This window comes from Rattus rattus, chromosome 5 (assembly GCF_011064425.1).
Source record: "Rattus rattus isolate New Zealand chromosome 5, Rrattus_CSIRO_v1, whole genome shotgun sequence".
Classification (NCBI taxonomy): domain Eukaryota; kingdom Metazoa; phylum Chordata; class Mammalia; order Rodentia; family Muridae; genus Rattus; species Rattus rattus.
This window is the reverse complement of record NC_046158.1, coordinates 125,542,385-125,566,546: the sequence shown is the minus strand read 5'-3', so window position 1 is coordinate 125,566,546 and position 24,162 is coordinate 125,542,385. Positions and strand designations below refer to the sequence as shown.

At 41.8% G+C, this 24,162-nt stretch overlaps 2 protein-coding genes across 3 annotated transcripts in view; one reads left to right on the top strand and one right to left on the bottom strand.

The window, feature by feature from the left end:
- Crnkl1 (crooked neck pre-mRNA splicing factor 1) overlaps nucleotides 1-10,797 on the top strand; it is a 17,736-nt gene extending 6,939 nt beyond the window's left edge. The window contains exons 7-14 of the mRNA XM_032904347.1: nucleotides 577-747; nucleotides 1,802-1,993; nucleotides 2,624-2,683; nucleotides 3,435-3,515; nucleotides 4,358-4,597; nucleotides 5,682-5,783; nucleotides 6,168-6,416; nucleotides 7,514-10,797. Of these exons, the coding sequence (XP_032760238.1) occupies nucleotides 577-747; nucleotides 1,802-1,993; nucleotides 2,624-2,683; nucleotides 3,435-3,515; nucleotides 4,358-4,597; nucleotides 5,682-5,783; nucleotides 6,168-6,416; nucleotides 7,514-7,690 (1,272 nt within the window). The 3' untranslated portion in view covers nucleotides 7,691-10,797. The remainder of the gene's footprint in view (nucleotides 1-576; nucleotides 748-1,801; nucleotides 1,994-2,623; nucleotides 2,684-3,434; nucleotides 3,516-4,357; nucleotides 4,598-5,681; nucleotides 5,784-6,167; nucleotides 6,417-7,513) is intronic.
- Naa20 (N-alpha-acetyltransferase 20, NatB catalytic subunit) lies at nucleotides 9,714-24,162 on the bottom strand. Of its 2 annotated transcripts, none has more exons than XM_032904348.1 (6): nucleotides 24,033-24,162; nucleotides 19,140-19,164; nucleotides 16,340-16,460; nucleotides 15,618-15,753; nucleotides 10,640-10,785; nucleotides 9,714-10,242 (listed from the first exon to the last, which is right to left on the bottom strand). In XM_032904348.1, exons 1-6 carry the CDS (start codon nucleotides 24,083-24,085, stop codon nucleotides 10,157-10,159), a joined length of 567 nt encoding a protein of 188 aa, XP_032760239.1. In that variant the 5' UTR covers nucleotides 24,086-24,162; the 3' UTR covers nucleotides 9,714-10,156. The 2 variants fall into 2 exon arrangements, with proteins under 2 accessions (XP_032760239.1, XP_032760240.1); XM_032904349.1 differs by having other exon boundaries at nucleotides 9,722-10,242; nucleotides 16,370-16,460.

The window sequence follows — 24,162 nt, the reverse complement described above, 5'->3', positions numbered from 1 at the left end:
ATTTTGGAGCAGGGTAGGGGCATAGCAAGAGCAGAGGCAGGGTGGGGGGAGGGCTGAGGATGAAGCTCCGTGGAAGAGCACTTGTGAGCCTCGGTCGAGGTCTGGGTTTGATCATCAGCACTAATTACCAAGGAGCAGGTGATAAAACCAGGAATCCGGTGAGATTTTTCGAAAGTTCTCAGTTAGAAAAGGAGGTGGTCAGCAGCAGGAGAAAAGGGCAGTTGTGAAGAAATTAAAAGTCGGTTGACACTTGTTCAGAGAGTCAATGAAGGAGAGAACAGGAGAGGAACCAGAACAGACTCATGGGGCTTTGGTCATGAGCAGGCATGCCATGAAGGTGTTGCCTACCAGCCTGAAAAAGGACCCAGGATGGAGAAGCTTTATGACAATATTACATATGGAAACATTAATATAGAACTATAAATGTAGAACTATAAATACAGAATTATATTAAATATGAATCTTTTCTGATTGAAGTCTCAAAATTTAATTTATAAGTAATAAGTTGTAGTTATTTTCAAGGCGTGACTAAAATGAGATTATGTTTTAGATGATAATCTTCCTACCTGCTTTTAGTTTGAAAGGGTACGAGTTATCTACAAATATGCCCTGGATAGGATTTCCAAGCAAGAGGCCCAAGAGCTCTTTAAAAACTATACCATCTTTGAGAAGAAGTTTGGTGACCGGAGGGGTATAGAAGACATCATCGTGAGCAAACGGAGATTCCAGTATGAAGAAGAAGTGAAGGTGGGCACTGCTATAGATGGTTCATGCTGTTAGAGGTCTCTGGGCTGGTGCATGTGATAGCAAGTGGGGCTACTGATTACTCTCTCGATGACGCCTCTAACAGACTTGAGCTATTTCAGGCAAATTAGAGTAAATGTGGCTGGTGGAAAGGAGAGCAAGCCATACTTGGATTTACTCTGCCATTCCCAGGTGCAGACACCTTTAACTAATAGCAAGCTGAAGAAATGTGGGTCCTAACACTTGGGAGGTAGAGGCAGAAAAATTGTTAGTTCGAGGCTAGGCTAGGTGTCATATCAAGTCCATGCCTGAAAAGAAATGTGGCATTTATTTGAGCTCATTTTTGGAGAAGGATGGGAGGGTCAGATGGTTCTAAACACCTGCTCTGCACGAGCAAGAGATCTACAGTAGACAGTCTGTTCTTAAGCTCTGCAGTTTACCAATTTGATTTCAGTCAAAAATAGCAGTGTTTTCTCTCACTGTTCAGTGTATCTTTTGCTTTAGTCAGATTGAGATAGCTCCGAGCAAAGGACTAAGTCTGGTGTTAATTACAGTGGTAGGTCAGTAAAATGCGTTCAGAAAAAAATGACTGTTGATTTAGAGTCTGGTATATACCCATTATAATTTCATTTTCAACATAAGGGTATACAGTCATATGTGTAAAAAGTACATGTATACAAGTTGAAAGCTATGCACAGTAGCTCAAACCTATGTAGTCCCAGGACTGGAGAGGCCAAGGCAAGATAATTGTCATGAGTTCAAGGCTAGCCTAGGGTGTGGAGTGAGACCCTGTCTCAGAGACAATGGAATGTCATTATCAAGCAGTTCTCATATTTGGTGGCAGCAGAGGAAAGAGTCTCTGCTTCGAGGTCCCTACCTTTTATGTCCCTTTTGTACGATCTCAGGCCTGATGTTTTAAAAACGAGATAGCAGGTAAAAATCTAAAGGGGAAAATTACTAAAATATAGCAAGTTTGGTGTCTCCTTACAGTTCTGACAGCCTGTGAAGTCTGGCTCTTGGTTCTGTGTTTATCGGTTAAGCTGGGGTCTTTTTCTAGGCTAATCCACACAATTATGATGCATGGTTTGATTATTTACGCTTGGTGGAAAGTGATGCAGAAGCGGACACTGTGCGGGAAGTCTATGAGCGAGCCATTGCCAATGTGCCACCCATCCAGGAGAAGAGGCACTGGAAACGCTACATCTACCTCTGGGTTAACTACGCACTCTATGAAGAGCTGGAGGCCAAGGTGAGAAGGCGAATGGGGGCAGCCGTGAATACCTTTCTTACCCCAGCATCATGACCTTGCCTGCTCTGTGTATTAACTGATAGCTACAATCTTTGAGACAAACAGTTTTAAATTTTTTTAGGGCCCTAGCAACCAATTTACATCATTCAAACCATGCCTGTTAAGACATGGGGGTGTTTTGTTTTAAAACTTTGAAGCACAGTAAGATAGATAACATTTAAAACTTGAAACAACCAGTGAAGCAGTTTAATTACTTATAGTTCCCCAATTTGTGTTTTATCACAAATAAAGATTAGGGCCAGATTGTATATTTTTGCTTTTGGTAAAAACCAAGTGGCATTTCCAGAAGCGGGTAATAGGTAAAGACTATCCTCTGTTTATCTGAGACTGTAACATCTTTCTGCTGTCCAGCTAAGGTCTTTCTACATTGATGCATTCAAACTTTGATGGCCACATTGTTACTCTTAGAAAAAGTTTGATGATCAAAAGTAGTTGCTGTTTTTGACCATAAATGAAATCAATTTTTAAAAATAGTGTCTTGAGAAATGGAGGTCTGTTTTTACTACAGGTATGAAATAAATTGACAAAATAAATATTAGCATTATTTATCTATTTCTCATATTAATACAGGATCCTGAGAGGACAAGACAGGTGTATCAAGCATCTTTGGAACTAATTCCTCACAAAAAGGTACACTTGCTGGATCAAAATCACATTTTATTATGTATCAATTGAATTTTCAAGTGAGTGGCACCATTAACAGTCTGTCATGACACGTCAGTAATGCAGTTACCAGTGTAGAAATCCTGAGGAGTGTGGGGATTCAGAGAGGCAGAGTGGAAGAAAGAAGACAGAACACGTACATAGGGATTCCAAGTGGGTCTTTTGATAACTGAAAGCTTGCTTGTGTGCTTGAACACATGATGTCTTTGCATATGTTAAGATGTTTACCTCCACTGCATTTCCCAAAAGCAAAACAAAAGAATAGTCCTACTTTGGAAGTGCTGACTGAGTTGAGGTCTTAGAAACAGGACATTCACCAGCTTATAAGCAGCCCATAAAACATTCAAAGCAGAGGCTGCCGTGCTATAACGTACGTAGGACGGTATCCGTCTAGGTCATCGTACATGTGTATGTACAGAGTTTTATTATATTTCTTATTTATGGGAGGAGGGCTTTGCATGTGCTGTAGACCGCTTTGGGAGGAGTGGGTTCTGTCCACCACGAGATTAAATACAAGGGCCATGCTAGACAGCTGGTACTGCCATTCCCTGAGCCGTTTGACCAGCCTCTTGACGTGCTTTTAGTGTTGATAAATGCCATCTTTGCTTAAAACCAACAAACTGCATCCCTCCTCACCCTGAAATCTTACCATAGCTTAATTTAAATTAATTTAAAATGCACCTCTTAAACCAGATCTTTTTGTGCTTGTGTTTTGTAGTTCACGTTTGCCAAAATGTGGTTATATTACGCACAGTTTGAAATAAGACAGAAAAATCTGCCATTTGCCAGAAGAGCATTGGTAAGTAAAGAGGATTGGCATGTGTCAATGAGACTTATGAGGCAGTTCAGATCTTCATGCTTACGGTTTTATGGTTCCTACCGAAAAGAAGCAACGAAGCCGGGTGTGGCCTCCCTGAACTACATAGCAAGACCCCATCTCAAAAAGGAAAAAAAAAAAAAAAAAGAATACAGCAGCGGGTGGAGCAGCAGAAATGTATCTAGTATATGTAGACTGGGACAACTCAGAGACCATGCTGGGCTTTGAGAATACGTGACTACTGAGTGCTCATTTGAAGTGGGACATAGATGTGGCCCCTTCCACAGCCCATTGAAGGAGAGGAGGTAGAAGAAGGTGAACAGGATGTGGGGTGGTATTGGGAAAGGTCTTCTGGACTAGGTACGACTGCTGCCTCAATCACAGCAGCATCAGTGGCGGACAAGAGACCTGCAGGAGATCAAGCCATCCTGCTAGAACTGGACAGGGTTCCTGGGATGCCACCTCCAGCAGGGGCTACGGACAGCTGGGGACTGCAGAGGGGACGCAGTCATTTGCTTCAGGGGTGTAGCTGATGCTGGGCTTCCCCTGTTCATGCAGTCAAAGTTACCTGTACTCGGTGTGACACGAAGGTGGGCAGAACGTGTTACAGGGGCGTGTAAGAGGGGAGTTAGGTAGTGCCTGTAGCTGACGAGGCCCCAGTGTCTGTCAGCTGAGTGCCTGCTGAGTGAGAACTGGATGATAGCAGAGCAACAGAAGGCCTGCCAGACTGACTGCAGCACAGGACAGCTTCTAGGACAGAGCCACAAGGACTGAGGTTGAACGTGCATGAGTGTAACAGTGCTCTTGACCCTTTTATTCTCCAGGGAACTTCCATAGGCAAATGTCCCAAGAACAAGTTATTCAAAGGTTACATAGAACTGGAACTGCAGCTTCGAGAATTTGACAGATGCAGGAAGCTTTACGAAAAGTTTTTGGAATTTGGACCTGAAAATTGTACCTCGTGGATTAAGTTTGCAGAATTAGAGACAATCCTTGGTGATATTGAGAGAGCTCGGGCAATCTATGAATTAGCCATCAGCCAGCCACGCTTGGATATGCCAGAGGTGAGATCCCAAGTTGAATGTATTTTAGATAGTTCTCAAGTATCCCCCTTAGCTAACCATGTAAAGTATAAACATGACCCAGCTATTATAATATTATAGTCTTCCCACTCTGATTAGGACTCTGTTGGATAAGAAAGTGAAGAGGGGAGCGTCAGCAGCAATCCCCACACAGCTGACGGGGAAGGAAGGGTAAAGGGGACAAAAGGACAAGCCGGTAAGGAACCAGCTGTAGGCCTCACATCCGGAACACAGGAAATGGGGGTGGAGACTACATAGCTCTGCCCTTAGGGTAGTTTTGCCTAAAATATGATCTTCCTAGATTCTACTGCTGCGGCCGCAGTCCTGGCCTGCCTTCAGTAAAGCCACAGAGAGCACTGAGCCACTGCTAGGACTGACTGGAGCCTCACAGAAGCCACAGGACTGCCCTAGCCTCCAGTCAGTCTTGTACTAACATGACCTACATCAGGGCAGAGCTTCCTACACGGCTGATCTCACCTGTGGCTCAGTTCCTCTACTCTACTAGACTGACAGCTCCCTCATCCTTGCCCTTTCTTGTCCTTGTGACTGTGGTGGGCAGTTCATGAACTCAGGGCTGGAGAGATAGCTGCTCTTCCAGAGGCCCTGAGTTCAATTCCCAACAACCACGTGGTGGCTCACAAACATGTGATATGATGCCCTCTTCTGGCCTGCAGGTGTACACGCAGATAGATCACTTATGTACATAAAATAAATAAATCTTTAATGTTTTTAAACTGGTATCGGGGTAAGAACATACAGTGGCTAATTTGGCCTATTTTCTCCCTAAAAGTTAACTCATGGGCAGCATCATGAAAGTACCTGGAATTCTTGACGAGTTTTTGGTTGTGTTAAATGTTTAAAAAGAAAATGTAAACCTGAATCCAAAGCGTTTTTTCCTATCTAAAATTCTAGTTACATTTTGACAAGCTTCTAAATGCTAGTATTACCATCCACATGCAGTCTAATTGTTGAGTGAAAGTCTTGTTCCTGGATATAGGTCAGGATGGCTGAACTATCGGGGCATGTGGCTTTCTTAGTGCTAAGACTGGCCCATTATTTTTCTTAGGTACTTTGGAAATCATATATTGATTTTGAGATTGAGCAGGAAGAAACTGAGAGAACACGAAATCTTTACCGACAGTTGCTTCAGCGAACACAGCACGTCAAGGTATCCTGTACCTTTTCAGTAATCTCCCATTTTATTTGTACAGCAGTTTTACTGTTTGTAGGCAGACTATTTTAAATGACTTTCTTGTTCTTAGAATCTGTCGTTCTCAGAGAACTTAAGAATAGTAAGCTTAAGATCATTGTTTATGCTGCACATGAATCTCTTGGGAATCGTGGGTTTAAAGAAGTTAAATTTTCTCCCAGAATTTTAAAACGATGTCAGACACCTAAAAGCAGAGGACTACTTCCATACTGACGCTGAAGCATATATTCAGTGTATCAGTCTGTGGTACATTCTTAGTGGACGCATCATGAACTGAAGAAACTAACTTTATGACCGCTGCTTCTGTCTTCTGGGTGACATAATCTTCTGGGTTTCTTTAAGGTATGGATCAGTTTTGCTCAGTTTGAATTATCTTCTGGGAAAGAAGGAAGTGTGGCTAAATGCAGACAAATTTATGAAGAAGCTAACAAAACCATGAGAAACTGTGAAGAAAAAGAAGAGAGGCTTATGTTGCTGGAATCCTGGCGAAGTTTCGAAGATGAATTTGGAACAGTATCAGACAAGGAGAGAGTAGACAAACTCATGCCAGAAAAGGTCAAGAAGAGAAGAAAGGTCCAGGCTGACGATGGGGTAAGGACTCAGTACTCTCATGTCAAAGGAGTAGAAATGCATCTGACTTTGAAATCTGCTTTGAAGAAGTATTTGAACATTCTAAAAAGCAGATGTAGACAGCCTGGATAAGGAGCCCCTTGTAGTCTGGCTACTAGGAAAACAGCCAGGGTTGGAAAATGGGAGGGACAGGGGGGCAAAGACTTCTGAGTGAAGGCAGAGTCTAGGAGTTATATGAAGCCTGCTGTTTGCTGAATGAGGGTGGGGTGGGGTGGGGGAGCTTCACCTTCTAGACAGGAACCAATCTTGAAGCCTTGTAGGGTAGAGCAAGTTTGGTGGGAATCATTGAAAACTTTTACGTATGACTAGAGTGCTGGCATCTCAGACAGGTGGACTTGAGAGACTTCGGTTGATGATGATCCAGTGGATGCTTTTAAAAGCGTAGCAACTGAGGGTTGGAAAGTAGGAGATCAGGAAAGCCTCCATTTTAGGACAATATTTAGAAGTAATATCCATGGTCAACTGGAACTAAGAATAGCTAGGAGTCCAGATAATACACAGCTTTGTGGCCTCTGCTATGAAATATTAAGTAAAAACTAAAATTTTAAAAAATTATTTGAGTGTTTTGCGTACACGGGTGTATATATATACCACATGCATACCTGGTGCCCTCAGAGATCAGAAAGTGATGTTAGATCCCCTAGAACTGAAGCTATTGGATGGTTGTGAGCCACCATGATGGTGCCAGAAACCTAACCCAGGTCCTCTGTAAGAGCATCAAGTGTTCCTAATAGCTGAGCCGCCTTTCTGGCCCTAAACCACAGTTTTTTTTAGTATTGTAAGTCATGGCTGCACCTGGGTTGAGCTGCCGTGCTTAGATGTTTAGCTTCCTCCCACTTGGTCCTTCACTCTCAGTGAGCTTGTGTGGCGCTGCAGTCACAGCCTCTGAGTGGCCGGTGGCTCAGCCCTCTGTTCCTTCTACAGCAGGACCTGATGTTGCTTTGTATGGTAACCATGGTTGAATTTGGACTCCAGGTTTCCCAGACACATTCTTCTGAGTGAAGCATGCTCCAGCTATGTGCCTGCTCACCTTTTAATTAATGTATTTATTTCTGTAGTCTGATGCCGGATGGGAAGAATACTATGACTACATCTTTCCAGAGGATGCTGCCAACCAGCCTAACCTCAAGCTGCTGGCGATGGCCAAGCTTTGGAAGAAACAGCAACAGGAAAGAGAAGCTGCCGAACAGGATCCAGATAAGGACATTGATGAGAGTGAATCCTCATCTTTTTAAATGTTATATTGCTTTGTATAAATTAACAGTTTAGAACTTTGACTTCTGGATGTTTTTATATATTTACCCAGTAAGGAGTTGTTTGACATCTTTGAATTATTTTTTAAAATGCTCCTGGGTTAACTATGTATGAGAAACTGCAAGTAAAGGAAATTTTTGTAACAGTTTTGTTACTTGAGTCCAAGCATTTCTAGCATTTGCTCCCACTGTCTTTATAAGATGGAATTCGTGTGTGTATGTGTCATCAGCACATACTTTAGGTGGGACTGCTGACTTCTCAGTGCTCAAGGTCCATCCTCTAGGAATAGGCACAGGTTTTTCATGATGGTGTACATGCATCTGAAACTTTTAGCTTTCATGTCTCTTTAATTAATTAAAACCACAAAACTCGAGTTCAATCCAGTCCTAACACTTCATATGGTGGCTGTACATTTTAGTCGATTTCTCAAGCAGTGGTGATTCCATTAGAAAAGGAATATGCTGATGTCAGTCTTGTTCCAACAGCACACCTTTCCCTGCCCCCAGCGCCTTTTTTAGCATCATGTGTCTACTTCTCATAGAATTAAATGGACTTGGGTTATATAGTCTCTAAATATGTGAATTGATTTGTAGTGATTTTTTGACCCCAAGTCTTTATTGGCTTAGTTATAGAAGCTTGTTTGGAAAACAATAGCCTGCATACATGGATCCTGAGACACAGTGTCCTACACTCAGTTTGGGAAATCTTGGGTCTACTATGTTAACATCCATGTTAAGTATGACTCACCAGAGCACTCCTGCCAGTCCCAAGCTTTGTGAATTCTGCAGATAAAGCTGCCTGGAGACTGCATCTCCCAGCATGCCTTAGGATGTGTGAGCTTTAACAAAGTATGTTTAACAGTTGTCATTAAACAGCAGGAGTCCAAAAGACCCACGGTGATGATGGCACTGGAAGTAGCACAGTAACACACTTGTTGGTGCTCTGCTCATACTGCATTTGCCTACCCTGAGAGGCACTGTTTTACTTATCCTGTAATTCACAGCCATTTTTTCTTTTGTTCACCAACTGTTCTTTCAAGAATAGTTTCTACCTAAAAGAACCATTAGTAAACAATTGATTATTAAATGTAAGTATATCCATCTAAGGGAATAAAAGCAGTTTAATAATAATATAAATTGGGTCTTGAAAATAAGGTAAGAAAATAAGGTAATTTTGGAAGTTACAAGAAAACAGTACTACTAGATAAGATCTTTTCAGCCACCAAACTAGCACTAGGCTCAGGCGTTAACCTGAGTGTGCATTGAATACTAAGGGTGCTAGTCAGGAAGAATTTGTCACTGAATGTCCTTTGAGTTAGTGCAGATTCAAGATGGAGGTGAAAGCAGTTCAGAATGCTAGTTCCATAACTAAGCCACATCTTCCTAGGGCAGTTCTCTGTATGTTGCTCATGCACATGAAGAAACAAATTAGTGAATTTGCTCTTAAAAGTCCACTCATAACAAGCATGGGCAGATGTGATAGTTGAAGGAAACTTTATTCCTCCTCGAGAACAAAAAATTCATTCTCTCCAACCTTAATATCTCAAAATAAGACCTCTCTAAAGTAAGAGCTTTTAAACCAAGTGCTAAGGTACATATATATGTTTATAGTCCTGACTACCACCTGAGGATTACTGGAAGTTGAGTTCACCCTAGGAATGTAAAAAGATCTTACCTCAAAGAAAAAAGAATGAATGCCAACAAACATGCATTTTAATGTCATTTCACGTGGACCTTTTTGATTACTTCTTTACTGTCTGATTATCTATCTTTACATGATCTTTTGGAGTTAGATTCTGTTTCCCATTAAAGTCTCACATTCAAAGGTTTGAGCAGTGTTAACAGAAAATCAGGGTTTCACAGTAAGAAGGGAACTTGGGTATGTCAGACAGGGATGATTTCAGATATGCACTTAAAAATGTTTTTATATATAAAAAAGTCAAAACGAGAGGCACCATATCCTAAACAATGACCCCTCCATAATTCTGACTAAAAGACAACAAACTTCCAGAAAACATTCATAGTCAACAATGTGTTTTACTATACATCTCAGATTTATACATTTCATATATGCTTTTAAAGCTTCAATTAACAGATCAATACAAAATAAAATATATATATATTTATATATGTGCAGCAGTGGTTCTCAGGCACAGGATTTAGGAGGAGGATGGAGGAGTCTTTCCTTGGCATGTACTGTCAACCATGATAGTGGAACGTGTCCTTCTGACTTAGCTGCCTTGATTGAACTTTACTATGGCAAACAGTTGAACATGTATGCCATTGCTCATTGGAAGGATAAGATTTGAAGTAAGTTCATAGCCTGCATGTTTTGAAGTCTTTAAGACTTAAATGCTTGCTTTCCTCCTACGAGCTCCAAGATCATCCTATGAAAATAATATGTCCACAAACTGTCTGGAACGCCTGCCTAAGAACCACTGCCTATGGTTATTCAATGTCCTCAGGCCTCACAGGATGAGGTAATGGGATGATGGACTTCTTCTCAGTGTCCCTGGAAAGTGCTTTCCTCATATCTGTTGGCAAACAAAGATTAATGTAAGCAACTAATACCAAACTTTCTTAAACCAGATTGAGTGTGTGGGTTAAGTTCCCATCATGTTTTGTGCCCTCCATGTAATCCTAAGTGGTATGTATGTACTTACAAGACTCCCACTGTAGTTACAACAGTTGCTTATCAAATCCCACCTAGAAGCCAACTAATATAAACGTTCTTTCTTAGAAAAAGAACACATCTATACCATGAAATGATAATTTATAGAAATTAACCACTGGCTGGTTAGTCTACATTAACTATTCCTAAATTCATAAATGTAATTCTTTTGAATTTATTAAAATGAGTATGTAGGCTTGTGGTGGGGAAATAACTATTTTGACTTTCTCTTGGAGTTACTGCCACAGAAGGAAGCTTACCGTAGGCATCCTCATCAGGCTCCCCATTGCTGGCTGAGTAGTACTCTATGACTGTCCTGTAGACACTGTAACCCAACTGCTTGTACATGTTGACAGCAACTTGATTGGATACTCTAACGAAGAGATCAACAAAAAATCCACCTTTTCTTTAAAAAAAAGAAAAAGAAAAAAGGAAAAAAAGGGAAATGTTAAAACTGTAAGAACTCTATGCATCTTTAAAAATACTAGTGCCATGCATAGTGTGGCGCTACTGTGGATTACAGGCCTGTAATCCTAGGATTTGGGACTGAAGGGGAAGAACTGTGGATTCCAGGCCGGCCTGGGCTACAAACATAATGGGCTCGAGGCCAGCCTTGGCTACAAAATGGCATAAAAAGAATCCTTGGTTGACTACTTGGGGATGGTAGTAACAACCTTGAAGTAGACATCTTTTATTACCACTTTACTATTTCGGGTAACTATTTCAGAATACAGAAAAAGGACCCAAGCATAGCTGCTGTAGGATCTGCTGGTGACTACCAGACTTCCTTTTGGTCAGTAATACCTCCACCTCCTCAAAGCTCTTCACATCCTGATTCTGTGTCTAGGCTGTCTCCTTGTTTACTGCCTATTAAGCTTTCGTTTTTGGTTGTGAGCTTTCTGTAAGCATAATCAGTTGGGTATTGCGTTGTGAGTGACCTCAGTCAGTCCTGAGCCTCTGGAGTTACTGGAGCTATTTTTATTCTCTTCACTTTGTTTAGCCTTTCAGTGTATGAACATACAACTTGCCCATGGTCCTCTAGAAACATTTCCAGTTCTATTGTAAAGGATGTTACTACGGATAACTTTTGTTGAGCATCTCATGATACAGTATCTAATTGGGGATCTCACTGCTGTGTCATGGTATATACACTGTCATCTTGATTAAATTCTAACCTGTTTATTCCAAGTCCACTCCTATGTATGAGACACAGTATCTTGATGTGACATTAATATACATTTCTAATTACTAATGAGAGGTTTGTGTCTACTGACCATTTAAATGTCTCCTTTTGAATGGCTCTTAATGACCTTTCAGTTTTTTCCCCCAGTGGCTACCATGTGTGCTGGATATGCTGCAATATTTGAGTTTTCTGTAAGCATCCATCGTGTTACTTTAGGTTAGTTATCTCTGGGTGAACAAAGTTACGCTACTTTTACTCAGAAGAGCAATGAGCCTTCCCTATATGGTCAGCACTGTTTATAGCCTACTTAAAAAGGTCTCTACACTGAGGTTATGGGAGACTTTGGATATTATACTCTGTTGCTTTTCCATGTCCATGTTTTAAATAAGTCTGAAGTTTATATGTAGTAAAGTAGCAACCAGGGAAACATTTCACCATCTTTACTGAAAACTCCCACCCTGATATCTAATTCACCCTCAGGTACACCAAGACCCTTAGACATATTCCTCATGTTCTAATCTTCTGCTCTCACTCTTGCACCAATAGTCTGTGCTGCACATTGGATCTGAGAGGGCAGAGCTAGCTGCCCATTGTTGAATATTGACATTTTTGCTGCTCCTTCTTTTTCCCTTGTATTCTATATTAATAGCACCCTCAAAAACCTAAGTAGGATTCTGGGTGTGATTACATTTACTCTAAGGTCAGTCACTTTTATGTCTCCCCATAAAGTTTTATAAATGAGTACTTTCGGGAGGCATATGCTTTTGATGCCAATTTCAATACTTCTTTCTGGTTTTATTGTTTTCATTTAGTTCTAGGGACTTGTGCATTCTTTTTTTCTATCTGTGACAGCAGTTTGCTGCCTCCTCTTCCCTTGTTTCCTACATGCCTTTGCTGTGTAAATTTCCAGAACATTATGAAGAGGGACTGAACGTGTACCTTTGATTGCCATGGCTTTGCTACTTCCCCCACTTCTGTTCTCTAGACTGCTACAAAATACACTGCATCTACTCAATAGTGGTTCTTCTTCAGTCCAGTCCACACCCTGGCTCCTGGTGTATCATAATTCTTTTCACTCACCAAAGCTATTTACCAACAGTTTTTCTTCAACTTGTGCCCCCTGGCAACAGTTCCCAGTTCCTCAGATTTTCCTCCTTACATCATCAAGGATGCCTCTGCCTAAAAGCTGTGTTAAACTGACCTTACTTATTACCGTGGGGAGCCCGGACTGGCCTCAGATGCTCAACAATCCTCTTGCATGCTAGGATTACAGGTGTGAGCCGCCACACTTGGACTGAAGTCTGACAAAACTCTTATGTCGGGAGATTTTTCAGTAAAGATGGTGGAACAAGTCAATAGGCAAAATGTTTCCCTGGTTGCTACTTTACTACATCCAAAAAAAAAAAAGGTCCAGCTACTACTACTAAGGTAGGGTAGATTTACAAACTTTAATTTTGCATCATCCTCACACTAAGAATGGCTTTAAACAGTGTTGGTTTGTTAAGCCAACCTATGCAACAGATCCTATGCAGTTGCTAAGTATTTACTCTCTGCCCTGGAAAAGCTTTGCTGACTTCTGTTCTGTTCCCTAGCTGATTTCTACCTGACAGTTCTTATAAAGAAGCATATTCAGCTGATTAACAATTTGTCTAGTCCAGGGTATACAGCATCATTATATGTTCAATGGATTCAGTTTTTAAAATATTTTTGTGAACGTGCACGTCTGTGTGGCATGTCCTGGCGTGTGTGGAAATCAAAGGACAGCTGTGGGTCTTTGTCTTCCTGATTTGCTGGTTTTCCACTATGAAGACGCAGCTGTCTGGCTCACGGGTTTCTAGGAATTGTTCCTATCCTCCATCTTGCTTTAGCAACTGAGTCAAGAGGTGTGTTGTCAAGTCCAACTTTTTACATGAGTTCTGAGGATCTGAACTAAGGCCCTCATGCTTACATCAAGCCATCTTCCCAGCCAAATCACTTGTCAGTATGCAATGGCCCCTTAACAATGGTAGTAAGTATCCAACTATAGTGATTATCAATATGAGAAATCAACTTCCTTTTGGCTATAATTTGCAAGATAATTTAATATTTTCTTTATTTTTCAATCTTTATAACCTTACACAGTCCTATAAACATTATGCATTTTTTTCTTCATGGCACTGCTGGGGCTGGAACCCAAGGTCTTATACATAACTACAGAGCCTCATCCTTAGCCCATGTCTGTCTTTTCGCTGTAGTCATTATTCATTTATAGCTACTTAACTTCTCTTTACATTTTTACTCCTGTATCAAAATTTTATTCTTGCTTTAGTGTACATCTAAACAAGACATGACTATAATGTACGTCTCTGTACACACTCAAACAGAACAATGAAACCTCAGAAACTGGAGGGGAAGAGAGGTTAGTAATTACCTAAATAGAATACTAATTATGTCCAAGGTTACAGCTTGTTAGAACCCACTTCCCGATAGCCTGTCTGTCACACAATGTTATTGATAAATGTGTGTATATCCTGCCTTCTTAAAACTTTCCTTCTGTCTTATATTCAGTTCAGGGAGAACAAATAAGTTTGGGTGTTTGGGTTTTTTGCTTGTTTGTTTTTGTGTTTTTATGATTTTGAGACAGGGTTTCTCTGTGTAGCCCTGGCTATCCTGGAACTGGCTCTGCAGAAGCAGCCAGATCTCTTGCGTTCGAGGCCAACCTGATCTACAGAGAGAGTTCCAGGCCAGCCAAAGATGTTAACACAGAAAAACCCGTCTCTAAAAACCATTCAAAATAAAAAAAAGAGGGGCTGGAGAGATGGCTCAGCAGTTTGGAGCACTGACTGCTCTTCCACAGGTCCTGAGTTCAAATCCCAGCAACCACATGGTGGCTCACAACTATCTGTAACAGGATTTGATGCCCTCTTCTGGTGTGTCTGAAGACAGCTATAGTGTGCTTATATATAATAAATAAACCTTTAAAAAAAAAAAAAAGAAAAAATGAAAAAAAAAAGAAAGAAGCAGGATTTGGTTTTTGTTTTGAACGGGCTGGTGTGTGAGTTGGCTCAGAGCACTTTTGTCTAGTTACTTCTTTAAAAAATTGTCTTTATTAAAATCTACCAATCCTGTGGAAACAAAGCCTCTAGGTCTGTAACTATCCCCTTTCATACCACTTTTTAGGCAGCAACTTGACAAATGAGGTACATAGGCATTTTGTGTCCCTTCTAGGAAATGGAGGAACCCTTCTCTTATATAATTGTGCTGCCTTTTTCCTTCTTTTCTAAAATCTTTCACTGTGAGCAAGGTATGACAGCTTTCTTTGAAAGTCATATTATTGGCAATTACCTAAATGCCTCAAACTCAAGAGGTACGTGGGACATTTAATTTTGTTTTAAAGACAAGACAGCCTTTGTAGCCACAGTTGACCTGGCATTCACTATGTAGACTAACCTGGCTTCAAACTCAAGAGATGTCTTCCTCTGCCTCTCGCCTCTGTAGGGAAAGGCATGTACTACCATGCTTAGCCCTGGCTTCAGGCTATTTTATATGTTCAGGAAAAACATCAAAACTCTTGATGACAGAATTTGTATGAAATGGGATTCTTTATACTTGCTATGATTTAACTGGTGCTTACATGCAAACCATTGGAAATGGATTATGTTGCATTGGCTTCAGGGTTTAAAAAGCTACTCAGTGCTCACAATATACTCATCCCTGGGTAGTGGATGGCACATCATTCCTCTTCTCCTATAGATGGCTACTAGCTGTTGGAACAGAAACCAGTTTGAAACTGAGCTACTTGGGCCTGCAAACATCCACTATAGTGCTAAGAACACCAGAGACCATCCTTGAAAGGTTGATTTTGAGTCCGGCTATGTAGTCAGCTCAGCTGTCTACGGCTGGACACAACACTGCACGAATCTTCCCCAACAGCAGAGGAGCAGCGGTGGTGCTGCTATGAGCTTGGCAGAGCTGCAGGACCTAATGTAAGCTGAAAATAAAATTCTAAGTCCAGGCCACGACACTCAGAAAAGAGACAGTTCATAATCACGTGTATTGGAAAAACGGGCTCTCACCTTTCTGAAATTTCCTCTAGTAACTCCATAAGTTTAGCAGCCAAGCCAAGACGGCGGAATTCAGGGGCGACAGACAGAGCTGTGACATGTCCATGCCACTCTTCCCTAGCTACTGAGCCTTCTGCTTTGCCCATAACTGCCAACAGAAAATCGCATCGGTAATTAAAACACCAATTTGCACAAAAATTCATAATCTGCCATTTGTTTCTTTTAAAATAAAAAAACGCACCAAAGCTTTAAAGTACTATCATCAAGCTAATAATTAACTTTCATTTGAAATGCCACTCCCAAACGATATTCTATATCTACTTCTAAAGTCAGACTTAAAAAACCTAAGAACAAAGACTAGGATACTGTTTGTTCAAATAAGATACATTGAAATAGATTTAGGTTTTTTTTCAAATAGCTACATTTACATTAGATTTACAATGTATGTATGATTGCAGCTACTCATAGTTCCAGTAGCAGTTGTTTAAGTAGAGATACCTTAATCCCTGCCTTATATACAAAGTAACCATACAGAGATCTAACAGAACGATCCACAAAGACTACAGTCATTTGTTAGGTTCACTGCTGTATTTCTTGGCCTAGTGCAAGGCTGGACACAGAAGAGATGTGGTAAACTGTTAGTAATTGATCTGAAAATAAAACGCCATCTTTCATGATTTATACCAAATTCTAAAGTAAAGCAGACTGAAACCTGTATTAAAATCTTTACTCACCCAAAAAAGTACTAGTGGTACTGTACTTACTATAACCCATTAGCTCTCCGCCAGGTGCCTCGGCAACGATGAAATACTCTGGCCAGTGCGCAAGGTACTGTAAGTAAAAAGGAATCCCATACTAGAGCTGTTAAGGAATATGGGCCGTAATAAAGAGCAAAAGGTTCCTTGTAGAGCATTTTCCTGTGGGTATTCTTGTATGGGTGGTTATTTCAAAATATACTATCAGACAGCAGGTATGATGGTACATGTCTTTAATCCCAGCACTTAGGAGGCAGAGGGAGAACAGTCAGGGCTATGTAGAGACAAAACAAAAACTACCATCAGGCTGGAGAGGCAGCATGGTGGATAAAGTGCTGTCAGCTGAGGACTGGAGTCCAAATGCCTATTCTCCACATAAACGTTAGACGGGCTTGGTTGCCTGCTTGTGATCCCAGCACATAGGGGAAGCCGTGTAAATAAAGTGGAGAGTGATTAGGAAAGACAACTGAGTCAACCTCTAGCCTCTACATCCACCCTTCACACCCACATGCAAACACCCACTGTCACTTTATCCTCCACTTAGTACACTGTAACTTCTCTAATACCATGAAATGGAATATTTACATCAGCACTTAATTTTTAATAAAATGGCCTGGACATCTCTCTAGATGTAGAATGCATATGGTACCATCTAGTAGAAAACAGAATCTCGTACAGTCTGCCTCCAGACTGATCAGATTGCACCTATGGTTATGTGTGCCATTTATCATCTAAGATTACTTCCTGTTCATGGTCCATCTACCCTGCACTGGAAATTCAGCTTCTCTCTCATGTTTATTCTAGCAACTGCTTGGCACATAGAACATTTGTATTTCCTGAATCACACTGGAGACTTCAATGGCTAGTTTCTACTTTGACTATAGTTATGCAAGTATTACATTTGTTAAGGAATCAATTATATTCAGAGGAAATGCCTGCCTGGCCTGGCTGTGCCTGTAACCCAGCACTCCAGCATCAGCATCTGTAGTTCAAGCCAGACTGGGACACAAGGCGAGGCCCTCTTACTCAGAAAGAATGGTTACTCTTCAACACCAGGGTGTCCTTACTGCTATGATTCACTGCCATGTTTGTTTCACCTTTTGTCAGCTCTCTGGTACAATTACATAAAAAGACACTATTAATACATTTTCTACTAAAAAGTTCCCAGGAAACCCCTTCGTCTGTGTTAGCCTTGAAACTCCTATGAAGGACAGTCTCTTCTTCCAGAACTCAGGCAGCAGGCCAGCAACTGACTACTACCATGAGCTCCCCTCCATGTCCCCACTCCCTACATAAACCCCAGGCCTTATATAGTCAAAGCATAGGTTAATTTGTAGTCTGCCATTTTCCCAAAGGGAAAATTTCTGTGATATGAAATTCTTCAAAATCCTACACAGTCATGTAAGTGCTTTGAGGGCTTTTTGTTTTTTCTATTCCATTGTTTCTGATATGGCTTCTTGATGCTTATACTTATTGTGTCCCTTGGCATGAGGACACAACTTAAAATACTTCATCCCTCTGCCAGGAGACATCTAGGCCATTTCTAATTTCTAAAAAATGTCTAGATCCTTGATGTCCTTGATGAATGCAGCTTAATTTACCATTTCCTTACTGGTGAATGTGAGTGACATTCCAATTTTCTAACACAATTCTCTTAAAATAACTTTTATAATGTCACTATTTTTGTAAAGGGAGAATAAGATGTGGTATTGGGGGCCAAAAGTCTGTCATATCTACCCAAACTTAGACAGTATGTAAATCAACCGACATGGCTGTATCCCGGTAAGAAAAATTCTTAAAAAAACTAAATGGTAAACCAGATTTGGTCCATGCTCCTTACGTTTGCCAATCCCTGGAGTAAACTGCCTGTTGGTTCAGTCTTCAGGAAATGGCATTTCTTCTAAAATGCTTTTCAGAAAGACTGTGCCAGATGACTGTGGCACCAGCAGCTTCTCAGAAGGCGCCTTACTTAGCCAGCAGCAGCACTGGGTTGTGACTTTCCACAGTTCTGGATATCTGATACATTAAACTGGGTTCTCAGATTTTAGTCTGCATGCCTTTTGACGGGTGAGACTGAACTATGTCTGCATTAGCCTCTGCCCTCTAGTAAGCGATCAGCTCCTCCCAGCAGTGTCAGTGGACATTGTTTAGAAATCCTATCTCTGTTGTACGCCACTGACTGATCTGCTATTGCAGCACAATCAGGAATACCCCAACGACACACCTTTGCTCAATTTCTACTGGATGATAGACACTGTTATTACTGAAAGTCCTGTATTTCCTTCAGCAACAAGTCAGGAGAGAGAAGGGCTGTGTGGTGCTTCCCAAAGCAATCGCCTCCCCTCTGTTGACTGCGTGCCCAGAAACACAAAGACGTGTTCTGGAAGCCGTCTATGCCAGAAAGACCCAGGCTCTCTTGAGCAGGACTGCTGGAGACATCATGGAACCGCTTACCCTCTCTAGATTTGGTTCACAGCAGAGGGAGACAGGCCCCGACTACCTGTGCCGTTGCTGCTGTCTATGCACAGCCAGGATTACTATGGGAAGGTGAGCAGTAGCGCTGCAGTGTAACTGAGTCATTATCTTAAGAGTTGTGGGCAAGCCTAAGGCCACTCCTGCTCAGTTTTGTAAATGTTTTCAGTGTCACTTGTGCTTTTCAGAACCTATTCCTTAAAACATTTTTCAGAACTCATCTTTTTCTTCTGCTCCAATTTTCTTCTTCATAAACAATCCTTAGGTTTTTTGTTTTTTGTTTTTTTTTAATTCTCAAAAAGGATACAGTTTCTGTAAGTGGATCCAAATTACTGAAAAAAAAAAAAAAAAAAAAACAAGAAAAGAGCAAGAGTTAGAATTTTTGAGCCCAACTTAAAAGATTATATTACTTAAAACAAACTATGGGCTGGCCATAGTGGTTCACACCTTTAATCCCAACACTCAGGAGTCAGAGTAAAGCCAGCCCTGTCTACAATAGCAAGTTCCAGAACAGCCAGGACTACACAGAGAAACCCTGTCTCAAAAAACTGACCAAACAACAACAACAACAAAAAACAAAAAACAAAAAAAAAAAACCATATTTCTTCTACAACTCTAAAACCAACCTGAAAGCCAAAGAAGATAGTTTAAATGACCCAGGCCACATGTACACTAATAGAGAGTGTACTTTTTCACTGAACTGCCTCTTTATAAGCAGAATTATAGCTTACTCCATCAGACTCTTGCAGACATGAGAACCAGTTAGGCATGTGTCTCATGTACAGCCAGTCCAATTAACCCACTCCCATCTCATCATCCCTGCCCAGCTCTGGGACTTTGCCCACAATTTCCCCTTCTCAAAGTGGATGGGAGTCCTTCTCCTGCCTCCACCTTTTCTCCTCCTCCTCCAAATCCTCACAGACCCCATATACTTTCAACTGAAGTTCACTTACTTTCACACTACTCTCTCCTGTCAACTAAGCCCTGGTGGTTGGGGAACTACCCAACATGTCCCATCACACCAGCCCAAATTCAACATTCCTGAAAACCATCTCCAACCATTTCTCCCCATCATTTCCCCAGGCTCAAAACCAGCTACTTTCAACTGTTTCCCTTTCTTGTCAATCTGAGACTGAAGAATGTCAGGTAGTCTATATTCCTCTAGTCCAGTAGTTCTCAACCCTTTAGGTTTCAAAACCCGTAGTGATGTAGTATTGTGGAAATAACTCTTAAATCCCTAAAGATTGGAACTTTTGTTGGACTTCACAACCAGAATTGCTAATACACCCTAAAATTACTTGAGAATAGTAGCCTACTGTGTCCTCAGCCTGTGTGCTTAACCTGCCTTTATGAGAACATTGTGGGGTTGGGGATTTAGCTCAGTGGTAGAGCGCTTGCCTAGCAAGCGCAAGGCCCTGGGTTCGGTCCCCAGCTCCGAAAAAAAGAAAAAAGAAAAAAAAATGAGAACATTGTAACAATCAGTTTACTTGCCTTGGATTTCCATGTAATCAATGTTTAGAACCTAATAGCTTTAACCTTAAATTATATATTCTTCCATCCTCCTGATCCAGAACAATGTATGTGTGTCACTTACAGAAAGCAGCAAATACAGAGGTTGAAAGCAGTCTTCTGAGATGAATATCCTTCATGAACACTGAATACAGTGTACATTTGGATATTGGTTGATAAACAGTGATTTGTGTGATGCTATTTGTTGTCTTGTCAGTTGGGATCAGTTGGAGCCAGAGACTGAATCCCTTGTAAAACTGTTACAGATTTCTGTAAAGTATCCCTTCTTTCCCCCATGTGATGCTTTCTGTGCTGCTCAATAAACACAGAGTCCAACCCTTTGTAAGAGACAGAAACTGAACACAAACGCAGGGACAAATTTTACAAAACAGCCTTTGAGCAGGCAGAAATGAAGACTCATGCACCACTCAAAGGGAGCATGAAGAGAGAATTCAGTTCTGGACTTGCTTTTGCTAAAATGACAGCAAGAGGAAGTGCTTTTCTTTCTTTCCTTAATGTGTAACTGGGAGTTCTGTATTTAATCTATGCAAAAACCCACTTTACACTTGACAAACAAGCCTATTGTATTTACTTACTGTGTATTGGTTGATTTTGGTCAACATAAACCCAGACATATGGGAGGAGGCAAACTTGATTGAGGAAAAGCCTCCATAAGACTGGCCTATAGGCGACAGGAGGCATTTTCTTAATCAATGGGTGGTTGATGTGGGCTACTGTGAGTGGTGCCATCCCTGGGCAGGTAGCCCTCGGGTGTATGAAAGCAGACGGAGCTACCCGGGGGAAGAAGCCATTATCAGCACTCCTCCATGTGTTCTGCTTCACTTCCTGCCTCCGTGTTCCTGCCTTGGCTTCCCTCAGCAGACTCCGACCCAGGGTATTCCAACCAGTGTTTCTTAGCACTAGAACCTTAAGGTCTACGGGCTATATAAGTATTTTCAATTTTAAGTTATTCATTTAAAAATAATTACATGTTTAACTAACATGAATAATTTTACTAAGAAATAGTGACAGTGGCAATGTAGTTTCTCAGTGTCAAATAAAAAGAAAACCATTGACTCCTCTGGCGCTCAAGATACTTACTATATTCAGAGACTTACACAAAACATGGTAGGCAAACCAACAAAACAACTGGCCTTAGTGCTGTGAGAACAGCTTCGACCTTACAGACATCATGAACCAATCCTGAGGGCCTCTGGGTCCTGTGGCCCTGCCCTGTAGACACCGCAACCCTCAACTTTACATGTTTGGCTCACCTCAACTGTCCAACTCTCTCTGCCCTTCCTCTCTCTCCTTAAACACATGAAAATGAAACAAAAAAGGAAAAAAAAGTGTAAGAAGAAAACAGCCAAGGCCTCTAGCTGACTTCACCCACCCAAAAGCCCCTGCACCCAGACACTGCTTGCTCTTCTGCCATTTTAAGGCTAGCAGGCCCCTCCCTCTTCTTACCACTGAGGACACTTCACTTAACAATTGTTTCTCTCTGGTGTTTGCACTTCTGCCTCTCCTGAAGGGAGTGTACAAATGCAGCACACACTCAGCCATCATCACCTCATGACAGTGCACACCTCCTGCTTGGAGTCCTCTTGTTAGCTTGTGGATCCCACTGTTTTCCTCCTACCTTGGTTTGGCCTTTTCAGTTTCATTTACTCAAGCACCTAACCTTGTGACTCAACTGTTTCCTAACATGGCCTACTAACAAAATGAGAAAGTGGGCCCCTTTACTACCATTAACAAGAGGAGGTGTTACCAAGCCAGGTGAGCTGAGACCTAATGTTTGATATCTGTTCATGTGTATTTTCCTTCTACTTTATCCATTTCCACATTAAGCCACTGTCTCTTCCTAAAGCTGCATATGCATGATTTGCCTGTCTATTTCTTAAGTTCAGGCACTGTGTCAGCTACACAGCATCTCCCATTATCATTCTAGGCCATTGCCAAGGATCCTCAATGGCTTACCTGTCTACTTTATCGCCGCTAATCAATCACCTTGTACTCACTAGGTCAGAGTTCAGATTGAAGGATTTTTAAACACCATGTGCCTGTATCCCTCCCCATTATTACTGCCTAATACAACAGTATGGAAGTCCTTATAAAACATGTTCATTGTACTATATAAGTAATTACTGATTTACAGTACATGGAAGTGCTTGGGTTATTTGCACACAACACCATTTTAATAAGGAGGTTGCACATCACTGAATTTTGGTGTATCCTACAATAATCTCCTGTGGATACCAAAGGACCTCAGACTTGTGATCCTCAGACCTCAGCCTGAGTGCCCCGGTCAACTTTTCTCGTTTATTTAATGGGTATGGGTGTGTTATACCCCATGCATGTGGTCTGTACACCACATGCATACCTGGTTATCACTGAAGCCAGAAAAGGACATCAGCTTCTCTGGAATGAGTATTACAATAAAGTGTGAGCCTCCATGGATAGTGAATCCCTGTCCTCTGGAAGAGCAGCCAGTGCTTTAACAACTGAACAACCATCTCTCTCCAGCTCCATGGGACCAATTTTTTAACAATCGCCAGGGTCAGTCTCCACCTACTCCACGTCAGGGTTGTGTGTGTGTGTGTCCCAATCCTTTCCTTCACCCAGAAACTGAGGACATCAGCACATGACAGAATTTGTGAAGATTAAATGGCTTATTATTACATGAGTGCCTGCCGCAAGTATTAAATACAGAGAGGATTTAACAGAAGCTGGACCTAACAGAAATCGCAACGGATCTGATCTGAACCAATTAACATAGTAATTAAACCTGGCTTCACCGGAAGCAAAGGCCTACCCTTGCTTCACACTCCCATTTTCTTACCTGCAACCACCCCCCCAACTTTCTCCTCACCAAATTTCCTTCATCAAAGTTCATCCCCTCTTTGAAATGTTCATCGTTATCTACCCCATAGTTTTTTCCCTTCTGCTACCTGAACCATCCGATCCGTACTTCTGTTATGTCAAGCAAATAATCGAGGTAATGTGTCTATTGGTGATCACGGTAAAATGCTGAGCTTTTTAAATGGTCATAATTTTCCAAACTAATTTTTTTTTCTTTTTAAAAAGAGAGAAGGGGAGATCGGCAAATCACGGGTCTTTTAAACTTGGACTGAAAAGAAACCACCCAGCACCGGCACCGGGGTTCCTGAGTACAGTGGATCCCCAATCAAAAAAAAAAAAAAAAAAAAAATGTAGTCTAGCTGGGTGTGGTGGGGCATGTCTTTAATCCCAGCACTAGGGAGAGAGAGAGGAAGACGTATCTGTGAGTTTTAGGCCAGCCTGGTCTACATAGTTCCAGGAGCCCAGGGATACAAAATGAGACCCTTTAAGAAAAGAAAAAGGCAGTCTACTTTGAGCGCTCCGCTACTGTAACTACCAAGCACTAACCACAACTTGCTGAGAGGGCCGGGAGCATCGCAAGGTTACTTCACTGGGATACAATTTAACCAGGACCGCGCTCCTTCCTGGCCCACCCTCCTCAGTGAGCCCGCCTCAGAGAGCGGGAGCACAGTGTCCAGTCCAGCTCCTCATCACCCCGGCGCACCCGGAGCGCCACGCCTCGGCCAAGGTCACCGGCCAGCGCACCCGCGCAGCGTCCACCCGGCCCACGGCCCCGCGAGGCTGACCCTGTCCCGCGCCGCGAAGACAGAGGCTGGCCCAATGCCGCACTCACATGTTGTTGAAGCGGAACAGGTCGTCGCAGGTGAAGGCCCGGAGCGTGGTCATTGCGCCGCCGCCAGCCTCCAACCCACTCAGCGCGACCCAGCGCCCGCACTACCGGAAGTACTCGCGCCCGCGGCCGC

Excerpts from the sequence above, each read along its gene's own strand:
- Naa20 (XM_032904348.1), bottom strand. The coding sequence starts at position 24,085 with ATGACCACGCTCCGGGCCTTCACCTGCGACGACCTGTTCCGCTTCAAC. Across the intron at positions 16,461-19,139 it reads TGGATCCACTTACAGAAACT|TATGGGATTCCTTTTTACTT; the intron begins GTATCCTTTTTG and ends TAACAGCTCTAG. Across the intron at positions 10,243-10,639 it reads GCCTGATGAGGATGCCTACG|ATATGAGGAAAGCACTTTCC; the intron begins GTAAGCTTCCTT and ends GTTTGCCAACAG.